The 23,428-nt window shown below is 40.4% G+C and overlaps 1 protein-coding gene across 4 annotated transcripts in view; it reads left to right on the plus strand.

Moving 5' to 3' along the window:
* Nucleotides 1-22,336, plus strand: part of LOC125905619 (astrotactin-2-like) — a 431,706-nt gene extending 409,370 nt beyond the window's left edge. For 2 of the 4 annotated variants that reach the window (XM_049603723.1, XM_049603724.1), the window contains 3 exons: nucleotides 16,884-16,984; nucleotides 17,742-17,925; nucleotides 20,363-22,336. In XM_049603723.1, the coding sequence (XP_049459680.1) occupies nucleotides 16,884-16,984; nucleotides 17,742-17,925; nucleotides 20,363-20,600 (523 nt within the window). In that variant the 3' untranslated portion in view covers nucleotides 20,601-22,336. The remainder of the gene's footprint in view (nucleotides 1-16,883; nucleotides 16,985-17,741; nucleotides 17,926-20,362) is intronic. The other 2 variants (XM_049603726.1, XM_049603725.1) reach the window with 1 other exon arrangement.
* The last annotated feature ends 1,092 nt before the right edge of the window (nucleotides 22,337-23,428 follow it).

The following is a 23,428-nucleotide window of genomic DNA, read 5'->3' on the forward strand; positions in this document are numbered from 1 at the left end:
CAGCACCTCACATACCCACTGTCATCCACAAGGCGCAAGCCTTCTCTCTCTCTCTTGCCGATGTCCTCTGCTTTGTCAGATCAGCTTATGGAAGAAGTCACCTGGTTGAATGCCACTGTCCAGGATTTAGCAAAGTTTCACTGAATCAAAGTATATTACAGTACCTGATATCCTGTTGGAAAGCGATGCCGGCACAGACATCCAACGCCTGTGCAATGGCTAGCAGGATGCTAGTACAGCAGTGCCCATCTTTCCATCATTTACTCGATGTTTACTGATGTTTAAATTTGAAAACCTCATCATGGCTAGCAGGAACTTGCAGGTTGGTGCAGAAAAGCAGCACAAAAATTAGGGTCTGCCTGAAGGTAGGCAGGTGCACAAACAGTCATTGTATCATTTGTGTGATTTAATAGCTTTATTTGATTGCACATGCTAATGCTGATTCACCCAACATGATAGTCTCTCCTTGATTTTGTCAAATGTCATTCAAAGTATTGTTGGAATGATGGTTGTGTTGATTTTCTCAATATATCTCAGTTTCCAGTTTCTGGTGCACACATTTAAAACCTTTGAATGGCTGTTTATGGGGTGTTGTCATCCTTACGTTCATTCGGGTTATGAGACTTGGTGATCCGCAAGTGAGATCATACAGAGCTGAGCTAATTTTTCTAATTTACAATGAAAGGCGAGGCAATTTTTATTTAGGGCTGTTGCACCAGTGTGATGCCACACAGATCTGAGGCTTTCAAAGTCATGAGATACTGTAAGCTGCCACAAATTCTTCAGGCAGTGAGAAACGATTCAGTGTGGCTTTGATTGATTTGTGGACTGGCTCTACTGATGTGTGTCCAAACGCTGATGTCATGGAAAAGGCATTCCCTACTGCCCTAGCTTCTCTCGGCATGCCAAAAATACTGCCCTAATTGATCCTCTCTCACTCTCACTTTCTCTTATCCCTCCTCTCTTGCTCTGTCTGTCTCCGGGCTTTCTGTCTTGTCATCCCTTGTTCAGCCATCTCTCCACTGTCTCATTAAATTAGAGGACAATGGTTACTTTAATGGCAACATTGTTAATTTACACAAACATTAATCTGCCATTTGTCCACTTCATTGTTTGCTGAGCTTTCAAAACTATGGCACATGGACAAAACCGAGCTGCTTCCAGAGGAGCCATGTGCGGCCAGACAGCCTTGGAATAGATGTGAGAGACAAGGAATTAGAGAGAGGGATAGACAGAGCTGAGCTATATGCAAGCCATGTAGATAGAAAAATAGAGAGACAAAGGAAAGCGTGTGTGTGTGTGTGTGTATGTGAGAGGATGGGTGGTGGGTGGCCAGGGTGCTTGTGTGTGTGCCAATTCTGTTACTTGATGTTTTGACATTCTCGTGGCAGGCCAGACCGTGGCTGGTTCCTTTGTTCTCCCAGGCGATCTTTATCATCACTGAGTACCTCTGCTGAGCTAAGGCACCGCGCTCTGTCCATCCAGCCCCCTTTACTGCTACTATCTGTGTCTATGAATGAGAGCCGAACAGTAAAGCCTGGCCAAGATTTCTTGGCGTGACTGGGATCAAAAAGTTGTAAAGTTTCTCATATTTTCCATAGAATGTCACATTTTCTTGCACAATGAGCACGATATCAGGCCAGGCATTAGGACTTATGGATAGGGGGCAAAATTTTCCAAATTGGGCCGCTCATCCACACCCACACCAGCACCACCACCACCACCCAGTCTTTGCTCTAATACCCACATGGGCAATTTCAAATAAGCGTTTGGCCATTAGCTGTGCAGTGACAGAGATGGAGTCTCCAGCCATTTCCAAATCCAGTGTTAAAGATCCATCTAGGCCATGCTCTGTTTTGCATACTCTATGATTAGGACAGTTATAGTCTCCCTTTTATCTTTAAAACAAAAGAAGGGCAGAAAAAATGCCCTCCAATGAATGAATAGAGAAAAGTAAAATCAAACTGAAGGAATCACTGCAAGGCTTTAAATCAAAAGATCAAATCATGACTGAACAAATAAATTAACTCTTCATCACCATTTCTAAATCCAGTTTTAATAATGTGTAATTTATGAAATTTCAAAACTGTTTAGGGTTGCAGAAATATTCAAATACACCATTTTGAAACATGGCAATGCCATGGCAAGGCAAGTTATAAGCGAGCTAAATGTAGCTGATGTGAACCGCTTTTGTCTAGAACAACAAACACCACAAAATTATCTGTGACTGTGACCATGAACACGAATATACAGCAGGCAGTTGTCCTCAGTTTATAAGAAATTCAGAGCTACACCAAAACATTTATGAACAGGTCTTACTTTACGGGTCCATGTCATTGGTTCGACAGCCCATTGGTTCGACATCCCATTAGTCCGACTGTCCGCGGTGCTGAACAGCTCGCGGCAGGCGTATGGTGCGCCGCGACTGGCTTGAGACGGAGCAGGCTCACGGCTTATGTGTTTGCCACTTTCTTTTTCATTTTAACCCACACCATGATCTTTTCCTGACCCTAACCAAGTGGTTTTTGTGCCTAAACCTAACCAGACCTTAACCACAGGGCATCATGATGATTTCGGAACGGACTTAGGAACAATGAGTTTAATATGGTCGGAACAATGGGATGTCGAACCAATGGGCTGTCGAACCAATGGGCAGTTCCTTACTTTACTAGTAACTTGTGTGTAATGTTAGCATGTTAGCATGTTTCCACTAATTACTTGGACTGACCTGACGTGAGTAACATTAGCTTTGCCAGCGAAGGCTGCAGGTAACAGCTTTGCTGTGTTAGGATTAGATCAGAACAGAAACACGACAGGAGAATTTAATGAGTAATTTTGCTGTTTCCACTAATTACTTGGACTGACCTGACGTTAGTAACGTTAGCTTTGCAAGCGAAGGCTGCAGGTAACAGCTTTGCTGTGCTGTCTAGCTCTCCAAAACAAATGCATGCGGTAATTGCCGGTTGCAGTCGAGATTTTACGAATGAAGCCGAATGCTGACTGCAGTCGGAATTTTACGACACCAGGCTGTGGGCGTCATACCACTTTGACCAAAAGGGACGCTATAATCAACGAAAACGTAAAGTTCTGCACAGCTACTTTAATGTTGATAGGCCAATTTCAACTTACTATGCAGTGTTTCCATAAGGCTCAAATATGTTTTGCTGCTCTAGGCAGATTCTCTTAAATTATTTGTGGTCAAAAATGGCTCTTTTGATAGGTCGTCTAGTTTGTATATACGACTATCTTCAGTCTAGCTTTGAAACTACTGTAAGTAGCTAACTCTTTTTTTTTCCTTTTTCTTTTTTTTTTTTTTAATCTGTTAAGTTCACTTTTGCACATTCAGCATCCCCTATCACACCTGATTTTCACAATAACTGCTGGGGTTGTGGTCTCAGATGACACACTGAAATGTGCGATGTCAGTCAGTAGTTGGATTTCCATCCAATAATGTGCAAATTTTCAGAAAATCTGCAAAAGATAATACTAATTTATGTGTCTTTCCATCCATTACTGTTATGCAAATATTGGACGTTGAGTCATTGAGAGAAGCAGTGGGTGGCACTAATTCTCCTGTCAGGTGCCACTGCAGAGGAGGGCGCAATGAATTGATGTCATTAAATGAGTGCCAGTCAAACCTCAAATGAAGGAAAACAATGGATAACAGAGAGCACACTGAATTAAAATACAGAGTGTTGAACAACTAATATTTTGGTTGCGTGCTCTTGGAAGAGTTCTGGTAACTGTGTGCATACATCAGTGCATGAAAAGCCATCTAGGGACAACGAAGAAAGCCTTCAGTGACCTGGCCAGTGACGGTACCTGTCATTGATGCCAACCATTCAAACAACAAAAAAACAGTAACAGCCTGGCAAGCTCACATCCCGGGTCCCAAACTAAACTTTTAACAAATTGCCTTGATAAAACTCCCGCCTCGTCGCCATCCTCCTGCTCCCCTCCCTTCTCCCACCTCATTGTATCCATTTGCACGTTATGTGGCCACATAATTTAAACAGTGTGACTGTTACATGCCGGCATTGTTTTGCTGGGCAAAGGAGCCAGTGAGGCCCGTGCGTCTTTAGTGAGGTTCTTGGGGAATACCGCATCCACCCTGCTGAATAACAAGACCAGACAAACTATGTGAGCAATGTCCAAACAGGTCATGTTACAAACAAAACAATTATTTGACAGCGTTGGGACAGCTCTGAAAAGACATTAAATGAAAAAAAAGGGGCAAATGGGATTCGGAAGAAAAGCAAGTTTTGTAAAAACAATAATATCCTAATTTCTTTATTTTCATGTATTCCTCAAAGTATTTAACATTGGAATGCCATCGCAGTTGTTCATTTTGTCTCACTGTGTTTTGTGGTTTCCTTGTTGTCATTCTGTTGTTTTTACAGTGGTAACTGTGTGGAAATACTGCTGAAAGCTTACAGTTTTTCATAACTAGTTGCAAACATTTCTCAATACTAAATTCACTTTTTCAAAACTTCCCCTGCAGTAAGAAAAACACTGCATGTGGATGATTTTTTCTTAATAACAAAAAATCTTCACCTAGAACACCCTCCTCCACAACTGCCTTTTAACATGATTTATTTAACATACATTCTTGACAATCACACCACTCCTTCCAGATATTCCAAATACACTTCTCAGGGTGAAGTTGGGCGGAGCTATGCTGGAAATGCGCAAGGTCATTGTGACTACATTTGCACTTTTATTTTTGCTTTTGTTCATGAATTAAAATAAAAGACCTAACACTTGTTCTGTGCACATAAAATGCTCACATCTCTCAAGCTTTGTTTACAAATTTGTTAAGATCTGTTTTAGTGGGCATCACAACACATACACGTAAAAGATGTGGCATATCATGACACTGATTAAACAGCATCATTATTTCACAGGAGTGCCATGGGCTGGTCACAATGAAAGTCCACTCAAAAGTTTTTGCAGTTTTTTTGCACTTTTTGAACATAGGCATTTACTAGCCTAGTTCCAGACCGTAGACCCCGCCCACTCAACTGAGTAGGCTTGTATCTCTGGTCTGGCATACTGCAATGAATTTGCAATTTATCTCATCCAAAAGATGGAAGGACCAATGAACGCCGGGGGTGGGGGCGAGTCTAGCAATTAGCCAATCAGTGCCACGTTGATGTCAAGCTGTCTGCCGGTGGGTAACTGGTGAGGATAGCAACAATGGCGACCGCTACAGATCCTACAGACCACATTAACGATGCTATTGAGGTATTTCGCCACTACTCGCGTTAATGGAGGACCAAATTAAGGAAGCTGCTAAACTGGATTTAACGGCGATGCAGCTGGGCATGCACGACGACAGAGACATTTTAAATGAGCAATGCTCGCTTGTTTTCGGCACCCCCGAGGCATGGATACTAATGACGTCAGATTCTGGGTGAGTCGTTGATCCCTACTGATTGGTTAGGGAAAAATCAAATTCCCTCTCCCTTTTAAATCGCCTTCAATGGAGGCGATGTCAGACTGAAGGTTCTGGGAGCTTCAGTCTGACACTCAGGCTAGGCATTTACTAGAATTTCACATGACTAGGGCTACAGATATTGAGCATAGCAATACTTCAGGCAGGACACAATGTCACAGCTACTTCCGCTGATCTCAAACAGCCCAATCAACTTATGGAGCAGCTGATAGATCACATGATTCCTTTATATGCATCCAATTGGCAAATCTCATTCAAGGTGCCCTATTTAAACTGCTCTGGCCTGCTTACTGTTGCTGCTTCCTCTGCGAGATGCCTTGCAACCCACCTCCACCGCAGCTCCTCCTTTTCATGTTGTGTCTGACTTATGAATGTAATTTTTGTTTTGTCATTGATGTTGGCTCTGTTCTGTTCTCGCAGGGTCTTTGCTGCTGCTCTCCCTGCCTTTCCATATAGGCATGCATGCACATGGAAAGGCAGGGAGGTTTGTTTTGTCTGCCTCAGGCTTTCCTTGTTTACGCATGGAAGGGCAGAGAGGTGTGCTCTCATTGCCTTAAGGCTTTCCATGCAGGCGTGTGAAAGGATGGAGAAGTGTGCTCTCTCCACCTTAAGCTTTCCATGTTGACACGCTGAAGGGTGAAGGAGTGTGCTCTGTCCGCCTTAGGCTTTCCACATAGGTGCGTGGAAGAGGCTTTCTGCATAGGCCTAGGAATAGCAGATAGGCCCCAGTACAGAGCCATTAAGGTTTCTTTGACTAAAGTGGTCCTGACTGAAATGCATTTTTTTTTTGCACACAGATACCTCAGAGAATCAGTCAGTATCTGGTGTGACCACCATTTGCCTCATGTTGTGCAACACATCTTTGCATAGAGTTGATCAAGTTGTTGATTGTGACCTGTGAAGTTTTGGCCACTTCTCTTCAATGGCTGGGGGAAGTTGCTGAATATTGGCAGGAATTGGAACATGCTAATGCAGAGAATCTCAGACATGGTCCACTGGTGACATGTCTTGTGTGTATGTTTCACCGTCCCCGTCATCCGACAGTTAATGGCCTCTTCCTTTGCGAGGGCAAGGAGGGCGCGCAATTCCTTGTCTCCCCAGTTGCTCATCTTTACAGTGTCTGTCAGGTTTGCGTTTCCCTCTTGCTACTAGCTGCTCTCTAATTCCTGCTATCAACTGTTTCCTGTTTATCCACCGCTAGTGGGTCGCACGTGCAGCGTCATCAACAGCCCCTCCCGTTGCAGAAGGCCACCTCGGTCTTTTTAAACTAAAAGGGTTCCGCCAATATAACTACCCTACGAGGCGGAAAATTGGGAACCTCGGATCAACTCGCCAGTCCGGTTCTGTGTGTCTAAACGCTCGCAGCTTGCCGGCAAAATGGCCCAACATTAACCGAAAATCTAGCAGTATAAAATGGGCCATAGTATCTCTGTGTATTCAAATTGCTATCTATAAAATAATCGGGAACTGCCCATTGGTTCGACATCCCATTGTTCCGACCATATTAAACTCATTGTTCCTAAGTCCGTTCCGAAATCATCATGATGCCCTGTGGTTAAGGTCTGGTTAGGTTTAGGCACAAAAACCACTTGGTTAGGGTCAGGAAAAGATCATGGTGTGGGTTAAAATGAAAAAGAAAGTGGCAAACACATAAGCCGTGAGCCTGCTCCGCCTCAAACCAGTTGTGGCGCACCATACGCCCACCGCGAGCCGTTCAGCAGTCGGACTAATGGGATGTCGAACCAATGGGCTGTCGAACCAATGACATGGACCCAAAATAATCAAACGTTCATTGTCCATAGAAAAAGAAAGGCACTCTTGCGCTTCAGCCAAAAATAAAACTGGATCAGTGCTCACAGCATAGGACAAGATAGTAGACAGTACATCAAGTGGGCCACTTCAAAAAATGACTGAACCCAAATGAAAGGAGGCTGGAGCACTCCATAAAATTGCAGAGCTTTTAATAAGGTGCAAACAGACTGACGTTTCGACGCTACTGCATCTTCTTCAGAGTCAAACAGGTATTGGTAGAACAGTGGCAGTTAAATACCCACATCCTGAAACTCAAACAGTATCTCATTGGTCATCCTGTTGAGGCACTCATCAAAAACAGGGTGTAAAGAATCAGCAATCCATAAACAGAAACAGAAAACACTCCCCCTAAGTTCATTGTCCATAGCTTATGCCAATGCATGGCATAACCCCACCGCCAACCATGTCACGATGTTGACATTAGCAAACCGCTCACCCACTCGTCACCATACAGCTGTCTGCTATCTTGCAGGTACAGTGTACCACTGTTATGCCCAGTCTAGGGGTGTCTGGGACATGACATGAAAGGCCCCCATCTTCCCCAAGTCCCAAGTAGCCACAATGAAAAAGTCGTGCGGAACGATCACTAGTTCGAATTTATTTACAATATTTAAATAACAATTAACTGAAATAATAGCTTCAGGGTGGACTAAGGCCAAAATAACAAACAAAAACAATCCTGCCTAGGGAGTAAGTAAATAACCTAACCAAACAAATAAAAAAAACAAATGACAAAAAGCTTACCTCCCTAACTAAATAAACAGGAGAAAAAAAGGGTAACAAAACTGGCAGTCCACCCCTACGTCTGTTACACAATAAAGATTTTACAGAAACTGCTGTGGCCAGTTGGGAGAGGAGGAAGGTGGGGTCTGCCTGCTAGCTCGAAGCAGCTGCCATCTTGGTCCTTTAAAAACCGAACGCCCTCAGCTGCAGCCAATCACAAACGAGGACAGATCCAATCCACCAATCACCACCGGGCTATGGCACACACCTATTTGCATACAGAAAACAGAATACGTACAGAGAACACATGCAGCAAAACCCAAACAAAAAGAAATTACGACATCAGTCGTAACAACCACCTACCTGATTCACCTTTGGAATCTTGTCTGAAGAAACATGTCATGTATTAACACTCACATTTTGAATGTTGTTTGCACTTAGAGAATGTGTTTCACAGAAAGCTTGTTGCTCTTCCTGTGCATCTTCAATTTTTTAAATACACATATTTGTCTTTGGAGCTGTCTGAGTAAATGTGAAGAACTTATTCAGCCATTTCAAACTTGAAAAAAAGGAAAACTTTTTTTAAAGGGTTTGAACTCAAACCATTGTGGGAAAATAAAGTTAAGTGAAGAGACTATTCCAGAGGACCATTATCACCATGTTATTATTGGGAGGCAGCCAGATCAACTTGTGACCCAACTGTCCATGCACTTAACACCATTTTGGTATTTTACTGGTTTCAAACACAAATAAGCAACCATTTAAAATCAAGTAATTCAAAAGGTAACTGTAGTGCCAGAAATCAATAAAGCAAACGTTTATGTTCATGTACTTATGTTGAAATGGTGAACTTTCAAAGTCTTGCATCAGCTGCATGTGGAGGTGAGCATGGTTGGCACTCAGCGGTGGGTGAGAGAGGTGTCGGGATGACTCATGAGAGCAGTGCTAGGTGAGTTGATTAGCACAGCTGGTGCTCATTGTCTAATCATATTCTCCCTTTAAATGAAGTGGCACGCTGGACCTCAGATGACGCCACACACCAGAGATGAACCGCAGGCTTCATTTGCTCTATGACGGAGAGTATTTTTTCCCCAACTGTGTTGGAAGTTTTCGAGCAACTGGACCTTGTGTGCCAAAGAAGCTGGGCAACCAGAGGCCCACAGTTAAGGGTTGTGTATTTGTGTAAAGTGTTAAAGTAGTCATAGTAAAAAACATTGTCTGTGAGCCGACTGTTGTGCCAGGGTTTTGTGCTGAGGGAACTCACAGTGGCAGTTTAGACCAGCATTGCACAATCCCAAAACATTTTTTGATCTAAAATGCATAGAATCAAGGTCCCTAACTGCCTACAACGCAGCCGAGATCACACAGATATCAAACGGTCAAGTTAATTTTATTCAGTAAAAGCCAAAAGAGGAGGCAGAGAAAATAATCACAGGGAAGACATGATCCATGCACAACTCTGGAGCAAAAGCTGCCCAGCTCTGGAAAATGAATCAGAACTGGAACGTGACGCCAGGTAGAGAAGGTGACTCAATGATGGCGGTGTAGAAGTGCACCATCATTGACTTTGGCAGGTTGAATTTTGTCAGCACTTAGAGGAAGTACATCCTCTGCTGAGCCTTCTCGATGATGCTGCTGAAGTACTGCTTCCACGTGAGGTTCTTGGAGGTGATGGTACCCAGGAAGCGTAAAGACTCCACAGTGTCTAGCGGAGACAGGAACAAAGAGGAAGACCATTTAATCTGGTGTTGAAGAGGCCAGACAAAAAGTCCCCATCGTTGTGCCTTACTACACACACCTAGAGGAACCGCAGTGAACATAATGTGCATTCAGTTTGAATTAGATTTATTTTTTCAACAAATAAAGAACGCACCCTCCGTATAAAGACCTTCACAGACTTCCTATCCAATGATCCACAGTTGAATGTGTGTTTGTTATGTGTGTTACTTGCACATCAGAAATCATTTAACATAATACATTCTGGATTTGCCTACCTTGCTGAATCCCTACACTGTTTAGTCAATGGGTAATGGCTCCAAATGGTTCTACAGAGCTTGTCCTTCCTTTGGATACATGTCCGTTTACAGATAGGACACTTCAATGTATCAACGTCCACAGAGTTGTGAATTTAGTTGCACTTACTAGCAGAGTCTAATGTCTGTCCATGTAGACAGCCCCAAAAAGAATGTCCCACTCAAGCTGTGGGTTATTGAGTTAGTTTTTAAGGTGGCATGATTGTAACCCACACCTTTTTAAAAGCAACTATTATCCTTACCTTTCTCACCCTCCTTGATGTGCCAATTCAAATCATTGTCATCTTTAATGTGTCAATAATTATTTTACTTTGGACCGTTCTTGCTAAATCCTCACAAAAAACGTATTCACATTTACTTGCAAATCAAAGAGGAAAAATCTGAAGCAGCTCACAAAATATGACTTACGTACATCACTTTCCAATTCCTTCCCTGGTGCCAGGCTCTGGAAATCTGTTGTGAACAGTTTATACGGCCCTATAGCAGGTGGTGAGGGCAAGCCTGCCTCTTCCAGTAGTCAGTGTCTCTTTGTCTATGTATAGCAATATTTTGAGGGGTTTCAGATTTGAGATTGACCCTGTTTATTCTTTTTAACTTCATCAGTTGTGCCCCTTCTCTGTATATGGGATTCACTGAACTAATAGCATCCCATGCATCATTATTGTGTGTGTGTTATTTTATATCCCCTTCTGACGCCAGTAACTATGACAGCTTGTTTGGTGTTCACTTCATGCAGGAGTACCTCCAGTTCAGAATTATTAAAGGGTTTTTTTTTTCATGCTTGGAGTTTGGTGCTCCACCCTCTTTAGGGCATTCTTGACACAGCCCTGTAGTCTCATGTCCTTTTATGGGGCTTGGCTAGACGTTTACTTATGCTAATTAGAATCAACTGGCATACACTTTCAATTTATGAGGACAAGGGGATTCATCATTATTAGAACCCAGGTGCGAACAATTCTGTGGTTTAAGAACACATCATGAATCTTCTGAGACTTTTCTTAGGATCTTTCTCAAGAACAAATTTTAGAGAAAACTCAGGAAGATAATGATGAATAAGGCACTGTGATTCTGAATGAAGCATATTAGTCCCCATTTTCCTTCTTTCTGCTGCTGTTCTCTGGTGTTTTTTTAGGACAACATCTCCAACTTAGTAAGTAAGTAATTATGACCACAACCCCTTGACTTCAAAACAAATACAGCCACTTACATTGTACTCTTTTGGCATCTGGGATGAGTATCTTGTGACCCTGCCAAACATGCTGTGCTGGGTTGTGGGCTGTTTTTTTTTTTGGTCCTTGACTCAAAAATCGTGGGCAGGAGTTTGTTGAGAGACCTCAAAATTTCTGCTTTAGATAACATAAGAGCAGGCATTTTTATGTCATTAATTTAGTCTGTATTCAACTTAGCTCTGGATGGTGCCGTTAAGCTTCTCAACATTGGTTGAGGGTGGTAAGGTAAACATAAGCTTTGTTGAATGCCAGGAGCTTCACAGAGTCTGATGTTTGGTTTAAATTCCATTATGCACAAAACAAGACAGCATTTACAGTACAGCATAATGAGAAATAAGTAATGTTTCCCATGAGTGTTCTACCCGGTTTTTAAATGCTGTCTCTTGGTCTCTAAGCAGTCTCTGAGGTGCACCAAATGTGTACAAAATCAAGAATAACTACAGAAGAAGAACTACAGGGGTATAGGCTTCTGCCCACTATGTGAAATAATCAACCATTAAACAAATGCATTGATTAGGTCCATCCAGACCAGTTCACATGGCTCTATAGCCAGAGAAAGTTCAATGGTAAATAGACATCTGCATAAGAAGTCCCTGGTATGTGAGTACATTTAGCTGCATGGGACATTCAAATGACCTCACTTCTATTGAATTACTGTATGCTGTCTTTTCCTTTTGACTGGCCCGCTTTGCTTGGCGATTTGGACACTGAGCAATCTGAAGCCAAAAAATATTCAAATTATTGTATATCATAGACCTATGGTCAAGCAGGAACAACAAGTGAAAGAGATATCACACGAGTGTTTTGATTGAATTCACTGAATTACTGCTTTGATTTGACAGATTGTTTTGTTAATTAGGTCTTCATGTAAAAAAAAACCCTTTAGTGAGGTTACTTTAGTGACCTTTCCGACTTACCCATTTGCAGATGTCAGTTTTCAGGTTAGTAACTGACCCTTCACGAAGTGACACCCCCAGAAGCAGACAGGCCAATCATAACATACCATTGCCCCAGCTCAGAGCAGAGTGTGCCCCACTGACTTTAATGTAATCGATTCAGATTTCCTTCATTTTCAGGCTGGTTTTGTGGATTTGGAGCTGAACATTGTGCCTGGGACACGTGTGTTAATGATACTCATTACCTAGAGAGGTTGGAAAAATAAACCAAAGTAAAACCCTGACAAGTGTGGGGTTAGCTAGCTAGCTACTGAAGATATAGCCTACTGAATGTATACACATGCTGCTTTTTAATGATTATAACAGTAGAAAAGAGACCAACCCTGCTGTACAGGAACCAGTGAAGGGAAGCAGGGAAACTTTGCTTTGCAACCAGCTGTGTGTCATCGCATTGTACGCAGATGAACATTGTTCGACTTCACCTGGAGATCCCTGCCTGTCTGGCAGCGGGGGTCCAGGTGCTGGCAGCGGCACAGGGGCGAAGCCAAACGTTGTTCATCTGCACACACTGCGATGCCACACAGCTGGTTCAATATCAGCAAAGTTTCCCTTTATATTCATTGTCTTGTGTTGCGATCATCTGATCTGATCTGTAGCCTGTAGTTCAGCTTTAGCTTCTAACTATCTTTGTCTTTTTAACCTGTTGTTGCTGCTGAGTCAGTTTGACATCCTGGATATATCCTTCAAACACAGACTGTAGACCCCTCTGTCTGCTTCTCTCTGGAATCACTCTTTCATTTTTCCAGAAATATGATATTTTTTCAGAGAGTGCAGTTATTTACAGTGTGGGCTCCATGCTTACTTCAACAGCTTGTTGGACCATCACAAAGAGGTGGGGCTTAGCGAAAGATTAATTGCAGCTTACCACTTCATGGTGTATCATTTTTACACCACAGTGAGAACCAAGACTACTGCATTGCATGTCCTCAAAGATCAACGGCTGATAGCACTACCTTTGCCAAATGTTCTTGATTGGTTTTTCTTCTTCAGTAAATGAAGTGAAGAACTCCATCTGGTTAAAAACGCTTGATTTAATCTTAATATAACAAAACACATTTAGTTATGGTGATGACATTAATACTTACCACTGAGCACAACTGTTGAGGCCATCTCTTTATGTTATAGCTCTGGTATTTACTGAAGCCCTATTTATTGAGAACGATTATGAACTTTGAAGTCCATAATTTCTTTAATGAGGTTTGCGTCCATTTTTTTCTTATTTGTTTTCTTCATTCTTTATGTCGTTTTTCTCTTAACACCTTTGTTTTTATTTCAAATACTGTTGAAACTTCTGCACAACCGTATATAGGTTTCCCTCATTTGGAGCTAATGGGTTCATTGGCCACAGGTTTGGCTTGATGGCCTCAGCCAATCCGTATCTACATTACCCTTGGCCAGTTTTGTGGACACACCAACTCTAAGTTAGTGCACATGTTTTTTGAATGAGATGGTCAGCAATCACTTACAGGCATAATATTTGGGTGTACATGCAGTTCTGTCCATATAGTGTATATTTTCTATAACTAAATCTATAGTCTTTGATACAAATGAAGATTTAATGTCTAGCCTATATATAATGTGTTAGTCATATTTACATGTTTTAAAGGAGCAACGAATACAACATAATTCAGGGAACTTGAAGGCCGATAAAAGTAGCTCCTGTGTTTTTCCTTAGTGTGGTTCCTGTGGTTGCCATGGTCACACAGAAAGCTGCAGTGGCAAGTTAAAAGTTCAGCGTTCACCAAGATGCCAGTGGCAATTTGCCGTCCATGTTCATGAGAACCGCATTCTCTTTACTTGCAGCTGCCGATATTGGTGGCTTAATCCGTGCCACCCTTGAGGCATTAGGTTTTAGGGTTGTCTGTCTATCCATTCCATTTGCATGAATATCTCAGAAACGTCTTGAGGGAATTTCTTCAGATTTGGCACAAACATCCACTTGGACTCAAGGATGAACTGATCAGATTTTGGTGGTCAAAGGTGGTCCCAAAGCATAGCCCAAAAAATTAAGGTTTACCATTCCACCATAGTTTTCCTCAGCTCAGGAGACTCTGCAAGAACAGTTCAATTTTACCTTGTAGAAATCTAGAGACTGCTTTTATTTACTCCTGTTTGGACTATTGAAACTGTCTTTATACATGTCTGAGTCAACACTTTACACAAATTACAGGTTGTCCAAAGTGCAGCAGCAGACTCAGAGAGCACATTATTTTAGCTTCTTCACAGGCTCCCAGTATATTTTAGAATTGTTTTTCAGATATTATTGTTTACTTTAAAGGCCCGCTTTGTACTCGCACCTAAGTATATCGCAGATCTTGGTGGCAGCCAGAGGTCATCAGCCAAGGTTAGCCATTCCACAATCTGTAGGTGGAGGACCAAGGGTGAGCGGGTCTTCTATGTTAGGGCTTCCTCTCTTTTTGGAACAGCCTTCCTGAGGAGATCAGACTAGCAAGCCCCTTATCCTTAAATCCCTCTCACAAACATATTTTTATAAGTGTGTTTTCCCAGGGTTTGTGGCCTCAATTCACTTTTATCTCTCCTGTTAAGTCACTACTTGGAACCTGTTTGTGTACAAAGGCATTCTTTTAACTTTTATTCTGTTGATTCTGTTGATTATTTTATTTTATTTTGTTTTATTTTACTTATTTACCTTCTCATATGTAGCTCATTTTGTTCAATGAAACAAAGGAATTATCATTATAATTATTATTAAATAATATAATTATTATAATAATGATATACTATTTTTTTTTTAAGGTCAAGGTCACTGTGACCTCACGCCCATCTCATTCTCATGAGTGGGATATCTCAGGAACATCTGAAGGGAATTTCATTACATCTGGCACAAATGTCCACTTGGACCCAAGGATACACTGATCAGATTTCGGTGGTCAAAGGTCAAGGCCACTGTGACCTCAAAAAACACATTTCTGGCTATAACACATGATTACATATGCTGATTCTGACAACATTTCACACAAATATCAATTCACTTTCATCTTTAATCTGTTAAGTCACTTCTTGGAACCTGTTTGAATGCACAGACATTGGATTAACCTTTATTCTGTTGATTCTGTTGATAATTTCAATTTGTTTTATTTTGCTTATTTTACTTTCTCGTATGTAGTTCCTTTTGTTCAATAAAGCTGTTTTTGGACTGATTTTATTGTTGTTTGTGTACCGTTTTATAATTATTGTTATCATTATTATTATTATTATTATTATTATTGTTATTATTATTATTATTATTATTATCAGCCGCAGTAGTAGTAGTAGTCTTAGTATTAGTAATAGCATTAGTATTATTAAAGGTCAAGGTCACTGTGACCCCATGTCCATCATATTCTTGTGAACGTGATATCTCTGGAACACCTGAAGGGAATTTCATTACATCTGGCAAAAATCTCCACTTGGACTCAAGAATAAACAGATTAGTTTTTGATGGTCAAAGGTCAAGGCCACTATGACCTCAAAAATCACAGATCAATTTGTATGCTAATTATGACAAAATTTCACACAAATGTGTAATTACATAAAAAAATGAAGTGATGACATTTTATATTCCAAATGTCAAACCTCCTCTTCACTTCCTCTCCCAGAGTGACAACCAGGACACTGAGCCTCCTGCCCTGGCAGTCCATCACAAGCTCATTGGTTTGGCCTATATATAGTTTCAGGTGATTGTCGTTGCACCATGTGTGGAAGCTCTCTATCAGTCCTCTTTAAAAAATAGTCTCCAAGTGGGGACAGTATGTTTCCTACTGGACGTTATTCACTGGAATCATAACATCAATTTCGCCAAAAAACCCACTTAATACCCTTTTTATTAAATTCCTTCTACGTCCATATACATTATATGAGTCTGGACAGATGTGAATGTATACTGCAACTTCACTGGTTGGCAAAGGCATACAACGGTGAGGTAGTAATTCTAGTTTAGATTCAATATGACTAGTTCATCCTTGTACTTCTTTTTATTCAGAAGTACACCGATTGGCATTTTCAAAAGGACATGTAAAGGTCATTTGTTTTCTATTCCGAGCCATGTGGCCCCGGATTAGGCCTACTTGTGATGTGTTGCATTTTCTCAGTGTGTCCCGTCTCCTATTGCAATGTCTTGAACTGTTCACTGTGGTATCTTATCAGGGTACTGAGTGGCCCTGAAGTCTGTCATGGAACCCAAAAAATTCTGATGTTTGACATTTCCAAAGAGAGGAACTTTGTCCTTATGGAGTGCTTGGAGTCGAGCCAGATGCCCCTCTACTCCTGTCTCCTCTGCCGCTGTGGTACTGGCTGCACTCATTTTCAGATATAATTAAATCCCACAATCCCTGGCTCCTTATTCACCAGACATTTTCTGAAGAAGTATGTGATGTCAGTGTATGGTTATATCTGATCAAATATATCACCTAGCAAGACCAGTATCTCATCAAGCACATTATCCTGCAAACCTTTAAAAAATGTAACCATTTAAAGGCTGTGTCAGCATATCCAAACTGCCGATCATTATATAATTAGAATTTTACATATCTTGGTCAAGGGCACACTGGATATGGTTTCAAGCTGTTTTTGTGCGTATTTCCTGCAAAGTCCTGCCACTTTTTGTACCTGGTCTTGAGATGTTGGTTACAAGTAATAAACGTGCTTTTGTTGCTTTTTTATTTGTCGTTTTCAGGTTTACTCTCCATGCAGTGGATAGCCGAGGGACCCACTCTGAGTCAAGCTTTGTCTCCGTACGGACATCTTGTCCAATGGTGGATGACAGCCGAGCCGAAGGTACTCTCATCTTTTGATTTTTTTTTCTCTCGTACTTCTTTTGTTTCCAAATTTGGCACATCTCTTACATCCTTTCACATAATCACAGTTTACCTTAATGGATGTTTACCCATAGAGTTCATCACTAAAATCTCAACATCAAACACAATTTTGTACATGTACATATACATTTTTGGCATCGCACCCTTTCATCTAAGTCAAAATTGTGCTTTTCTTTCAGTTTTTCTCTATGTTTGCAAGTCAGACTCAATTTTAAAAGATTAACTGTGAATTTAAAATACACTACTGATCAGTTAGATTGTCAGGTTTTACGTATCTCAACCCAAAAAAGCAAAACTCCAGACGAGGTCAGGATTCACGTACAGACTTCTTTGATCACAACTACTCTCACAATGTGTGCATGCTTGATTACATATCATGGTTATTAAAACAAGCTGCTGCACACTGTAAAGGGGCACTCCACCAATTTCACATGTCAAAGTCAATTTAGTGATCATGTGGCGTTTGCCAGGCAGAGAGACTACGTCGAGTTGCATTATGGGAAGGGTATTTAAAGCTGGCCTATATTAGGGGCACAAATCAGCATATGCTTTGTTGATTTCCGCAATCCTTTTTTTCCATATGTCTCTAGGAAGTACCCAAATTGTTGAGGTTCTCTGTCAGATTGCTGTCACACATTTTTATCTGCTTATTTGCTTAATCCCGTCTTTCCCCTGGCTATCCATGTGTCTCTCGTCTGTCTCTTGCTCCCTCACAGAGATAGCAGACAAGGTGTACAACTTGTATAATGGCTACACCAGTGGCAAGGAGCAGCAGATGGCCTACAACACACTGATGGAGATCCCTCCTCCACTGCTATACAGAGTCCAGCACCACTACAATTCCCACTATGAGAAGTTTGGAGACTTTGTCTGGCGTAGTGAAGATGAGCTAGGCCCCAGGTGAGAAGATCTGGGCAGTAGCACAGTTTTCTCATGCAGGCTTAGAAGAGGTTTTAAATACTCCCACTTTACAGTTGTCTAAGGATTTTATATGTAACAGTTGTTTTCTTGTCTAGAAATGTCCTTTTTTTCAGTCTGCCACTATTTATCCAAGTGTGCTTGTCTTCTTGTTTGATGACGTCATCGTGTTGTGTAGGATCAATTACAGTCACCCTGAGGTTTCTTACATAACAAAAGCCAAAGCTGAACTGGTGCTGCCAGATTCAGACCATTAAGCCATTTCTCATGGCATGGTCTGCACCCCCTCTAAGCTGGAGCACCATTGCATAATTGCCCCGTCCCCCTCCTTTTTTTCCCCCTGCTTTCCAAAGTGCTTCTACTGGAAAGCAAGTGGGCAAGGTCACCGTGAAAACTCTGGGGTTACAGTTGCTCCTCGCATTACCATGGTGATGCCAAAACAGTGTTTGACAGCCAAGCCAAACACTAAATTTGATAGTCAGCTAACACTAACTCAACTTCCAACTCCATTTCCTCTTCTTTCTCATAAAAAAAAAACGTCCCTCCATGTCCACAACATGCCACCCTGACATCCCCTCAGCCATGACCCTCATGACAGGGACCCCCGCACTCACTGATTGTTTTGCTGTGTGAGCAGACACTGAGACGTTATGACAGCATGGAGAAAAAGGGAAGCTCACCGACTAACGAAACTGCAAGAGAGGAAGCATAAAAAAAAACCTTTTTAAAAAAAAAAAAAAAAAGTGTAGAACAAAAACATTCATGTATGCGAGTCTGACAAGGAAGTTGGTCCAGCGCTGATGATAGCAACACGGGATCTTAAGTTACGGCCCAATGTTTTGGTTTGTCCACCCCCACTGCCTGGAAGCACTCCTTTCAAGCCATAAATAATATAATAATCGTGAAATAACTTTGGTCTGTAGGAAGATTATGCTTCTCTCTGATTGGTGAAGGGGGGTGGGAGGCACGGGTTGGCCATCGGGACTTAAATATGGGGATTGGGGTGGTCGGATGGTGTGTTTGTGTGTGGGCACCTACGGGGAGGGGGGTGGTGGAGGGTGCGGGGGGGCTTTTGGATGAGCGAGCACGGATTATTTACTGCCTGAAGTTGGCAGGGTTGAGCCTCGTTGGGGTAATTTACAAGCAGGCTCTATTGGTGGTGCCTTTTAAAAGGTAACAGAATGGCCAAGTGAAACGTAAGCACAGTCAGCTCTCTTCCAGGAGCTGACAATCCCAGGAGCCCCCAAATGTCCACCAGCATTGTTACAACTGAACACTAGCTGCTTTCATAATTATATTGTTCTCTGGACATGCTGTGAAACATAGTTACTGTTTTTTTTTTACCTTCACCGTAAACACAACTGTTATTTTGTACTGCAATGTACTTTTTCTATTTCCACATATCAGTGTCTTTGATTTGAGGTTGTTTTCAGTTCTGGGCAGCATTCCCTTGCAACTGTGTTTGTGTTGTAATCAGTTACTTAAGATCCAGTTGCTTAAATCACATGCAGCCAAATCTTCGCTTAGCCTAAGTTGCAACCTGAAATATCATGCAGAGATAATATTTTGTATTGTTTTTTTCTTTTTTTTTTTTCCTTGTTTGTCATCACTAATGGCGCTGAATGCGTTTAATTTGCCCATAGCTCACATGCTTGCAAGCCTCCCTTGATTATGTGTTTGGTATTCTGTTGTTTCAGACGTAAGAATTTAAGGGAAATGAGAAAATGCCCCCTTTCAGCAAATAAGTGAAAAGGATGTCTGTACTCCTTGCTTAACTAAAGACAGATGTTGATGCTCAGCAGACACTGCTTTTCAAAACAAATGGAATTTTGCCCTTCTCTGCGTGTGTTTTCCTCATTTCAGTATCCATATGAGCTTAACAACTTTGAATACTGTAGGTGTGTTCTGTAAGTGTGTTTTTGTTTTGCAAGTATGGAATAGATCCGTGCGTGTGTGTGTGTATGTGTGTGTGTGTGTATTGTGAGGCATCTTTTCTAACTTGAGCTGACCTGACATATGGCTCCTTCATGTTGTAAACAGCAGCTCCAGACTCTGGACCTGGGGAGAAAACTCTTAGTTTCACTCACTCTAGACAGCTGCCTCTGGTGTAGTGTTCAACAGAGTCAGTACCCAAGAATTCAAAATGCAATTGCATGTGGTGGTTTTGATCCAGACTGGCAGTCCATTCAGAGTGACAGGAGAGACACAGTTGCAATTCTTTCAATCCTGGTAACATTTAAAGCTGTGCTTTCGTGCAGACACAAAGCCAGTGGAGGTGCAAATGAAGAAACAATGCCATATATTGTTTTCTTTCTTTTTCTGGATCTCTATTTAAACTTGAGGGCAACTGTTGATTGGATTCATTAAATTACATTTGTGTGATGTTGAGCTTGAATTCTCTTGTTTTCTCCTTTAATAGAAAAGCCAACCTTATACTACATAGGGTGGAGAAGATTAGCCACTACTGCCGGTCCCTCCTGCGTAGCACCCACATCCAGAGCCGCACCGACACCATGGCGTATGTCTACTGCCGGAGCGAAGAGGGTCGACCTCCCAGTAACACGTGGCACGGCTCTATACATGACAGTCGCACCACCTGCATGGAAAAGCTAATTTCTGTACAGCGTAACACATACAGCAACACCAAGCTCCGATGAGACTGGAGTTTGGAGACGGAGGCTTTTTGTTTTTCTTTTCCCTGCTAAATGACATCATTGATTGATGTACCTCGTCACCCACTCTGCAGCAGGTGTCTCTCAAGTGACTGGTGGATTTTGAAAACCAGGAGAGCCTAAAAAACCTCAGAATTCACTGGACATTGTGTTAAAGCTACCGAAAAACGTATTTTTGTGTGGCCTACTTTTATTATGAGACAGAGGACTTTAAAAAAAGAAAAAGAAAAACCTGGAGCGAACATATTTCTCGACTGCAAAATGCCAGTGATCACACATATCAATGAGAAACTGCAGTGTGAACATGTAAAATATCATTCAGCCAAGCAAAACTGGTTGGCTTAAATACTTTGAATGTAATATTGTAGTTCCTTTTCGGTGCTTTGAAGCTTACCTGGAACAGAAGAGAAAAAAAAGGAAAAAAACCAATAGCATAACTTATTTGCCTTTACTACCTTTATTTCAAAGGAGAAATTGAAATGTGTTAAAGCCATTTGAAAATCACTTTCTTGTTTTCAAATTCCCATTAAGTAAAAAAAAAAGCTTTTCATCATGAATTTGAAATAAGTAAGTGAGAAACTATGTAGTTAGTCTTATATTACATTTGATAGATTCAACTGAAATAGCAAGGCTTTGTGTGGTAACAGGATTGACCAATAGGCTGCTGCCAGCCTGTTGAAATTATGCAAAGACAGAGTGGGTGGCATTCAAACATCATATTCATTCATAGACTTTCAATTCAGCGCTGATTTCATTGCAGAAATCTAGGAATCCTTTTGTCATCTCTCTTTTTAATACTGTAGTATCCAAATGTAATGCTATGGAAAATTTACTGATTTCAAGGACATTTATATCTCAGACTACAAATGGACCCAAACAGAGTGGAGTATGCACCCAAGACAAAAACAATACAATGCTTTTGCCACACTGAAGTCTTTTAAGGAAATGCTTTACATAATTTGTTGGGTTTTGGTATGTGACTAAAAACAACAACAGTACTGATACTGAAAAAAGAAATCAGATGCTATAGCTAGATTTAATGATTACTGCAAGATCACATAAAGTTTGTAATCTAATAATAAGTTAAAACTTGTCACTGGAGTGTGGCTTTTGTCAACACGGCAGAAGTCATCAAGCTCTGCTGAAAGAAATATAGGTTAAGCATTATATGAATAAGCAGCACAGTATAAGACATGATGTTATACACACAATATGGTAATAATATGGTCAAATGAGTGACTGAAAATGAGACCTAAAAATGAATATGCTAAATGCATCTTTGAAAATAACTTCCCCTCACAGGAGAATTTGATGTTTGGTAAAAATGTGCACTCATAGAAAATATGGCAGGACAATAGGATAATAATTTTGAGGAAAAAATTTCAGGTGCCCAGAGAGTTTGTGTGAAACTACTGTAAACATGTGAGGTACTGTCCACTGAATCGCTAAGTATCAGTGATTGTAGGGATCACATGTGGTCCTTTTAATCATTTTATTATTCAGTCCAGTGTCATATCTTCAAAGCCATGGATATTGTTTAAATGAAGATAAACAATGCCTTTTTTCAATATTTACATCTCATGTTATATGAATTGTAATAATAAATTATTATATTGTAAATTTTAAATTGTAAAAAAAGACATATGTATTATTATGTGGCTTTGATTGTCTTTTTCTGAAGAATGTGAAATATTAAAAATGTATATTAAATCAGAAGACTTTTCTTTCATCACTATTATAAAGTAATACAGTAACTTAAATTAGCTGTAAATCATATTTTTATACCTGCAAGAATAGGTATGAAAATTAGTGGCAAATATCAGGGTCACTGAAATATCCAGACACAAACATTATACATTATACATAGTATAGTATGACAAAAAAAAAGTCATAAAAATGTCATGAAAACAGACATAGCATAGTATGACAAAAAAAGTCATGAAAACGGTCATAGTGTAGTATGACAAAAGTCAAAAACAGTCTCAGTATAGTATGACAAAAAGTCATAAAAATGGTCATAGTATAGTATGACCAAAAAAGTCATAAAAACGGTCATAGTATAGTATGACAAAAATGTCATGAAAACGGTCATAGTATAGTATGACAAAAAAAAGTCATAAAAACAGTCATAGTATAGTATGAAAAAAAGTCATAAAAATGGTCATAGTATAGTATGACAAAAAAGTCATAAAAATGGTCATAGTATAGTATGACAAAAATGTCATGAAAACAGTCATAGTATAGTATGACAAAAAGTCATAAAAATGGTCATAGTATAGTATGACAAAAATGTCATGAAAACGGTCATAGTATAGTATGACAAAAAAAAGTCAAAAATGGTCATAGTATAATATGACAAAAAAAGTCATGAAAATGGTCATTGTATAGTATGACAAAATAAGTCATAAAAACGGTCATAGTATAGTATGACAAAAATGTCATGAAAACGGTCATAGTATAATATGACAAAAAAAAGTCTTAAAAATGGTCATAGTATAGTATGACAACAAAAATCATAAAAATGGTCATGGTATAGTATGACAAAAAAAAGTCATTAAAATGGTCATGAAAATGTTATGAAAAAAAGTCATAGTATAGTGTGACAAAAAAAAGTCATAAAAACAGTCATAGTATAGTATAACAAAAAAGTCATAAAAATGGTCCTTGTATAATATGTCTAAAAAATGTCATAAAAATGGTCATAGTATAGTATGACAAAAAAAAGTCATAAAAATGGTCATAGTATAATATGTCTAAAAAATGTCATGAAAACGGTCATAGTATAGTATGACCAAACAAGTCATAAAATGGTC

The sequence above is a fragment of the Epinephelus fuscoguttatus genome, linkage group LG18, assembly GCF_011397635.1.
Source record: "Epinephelus fuscoguttatus linkage group LG18, E.fuscoguttatus.final_Chr_v1".
Lineage (NCBI taxonomy): Eukaryota > Metazoa > Chordata > Actinopteri > Perciformes > Serranidae > Epinephelus > Epinephelus fuscoguttatus.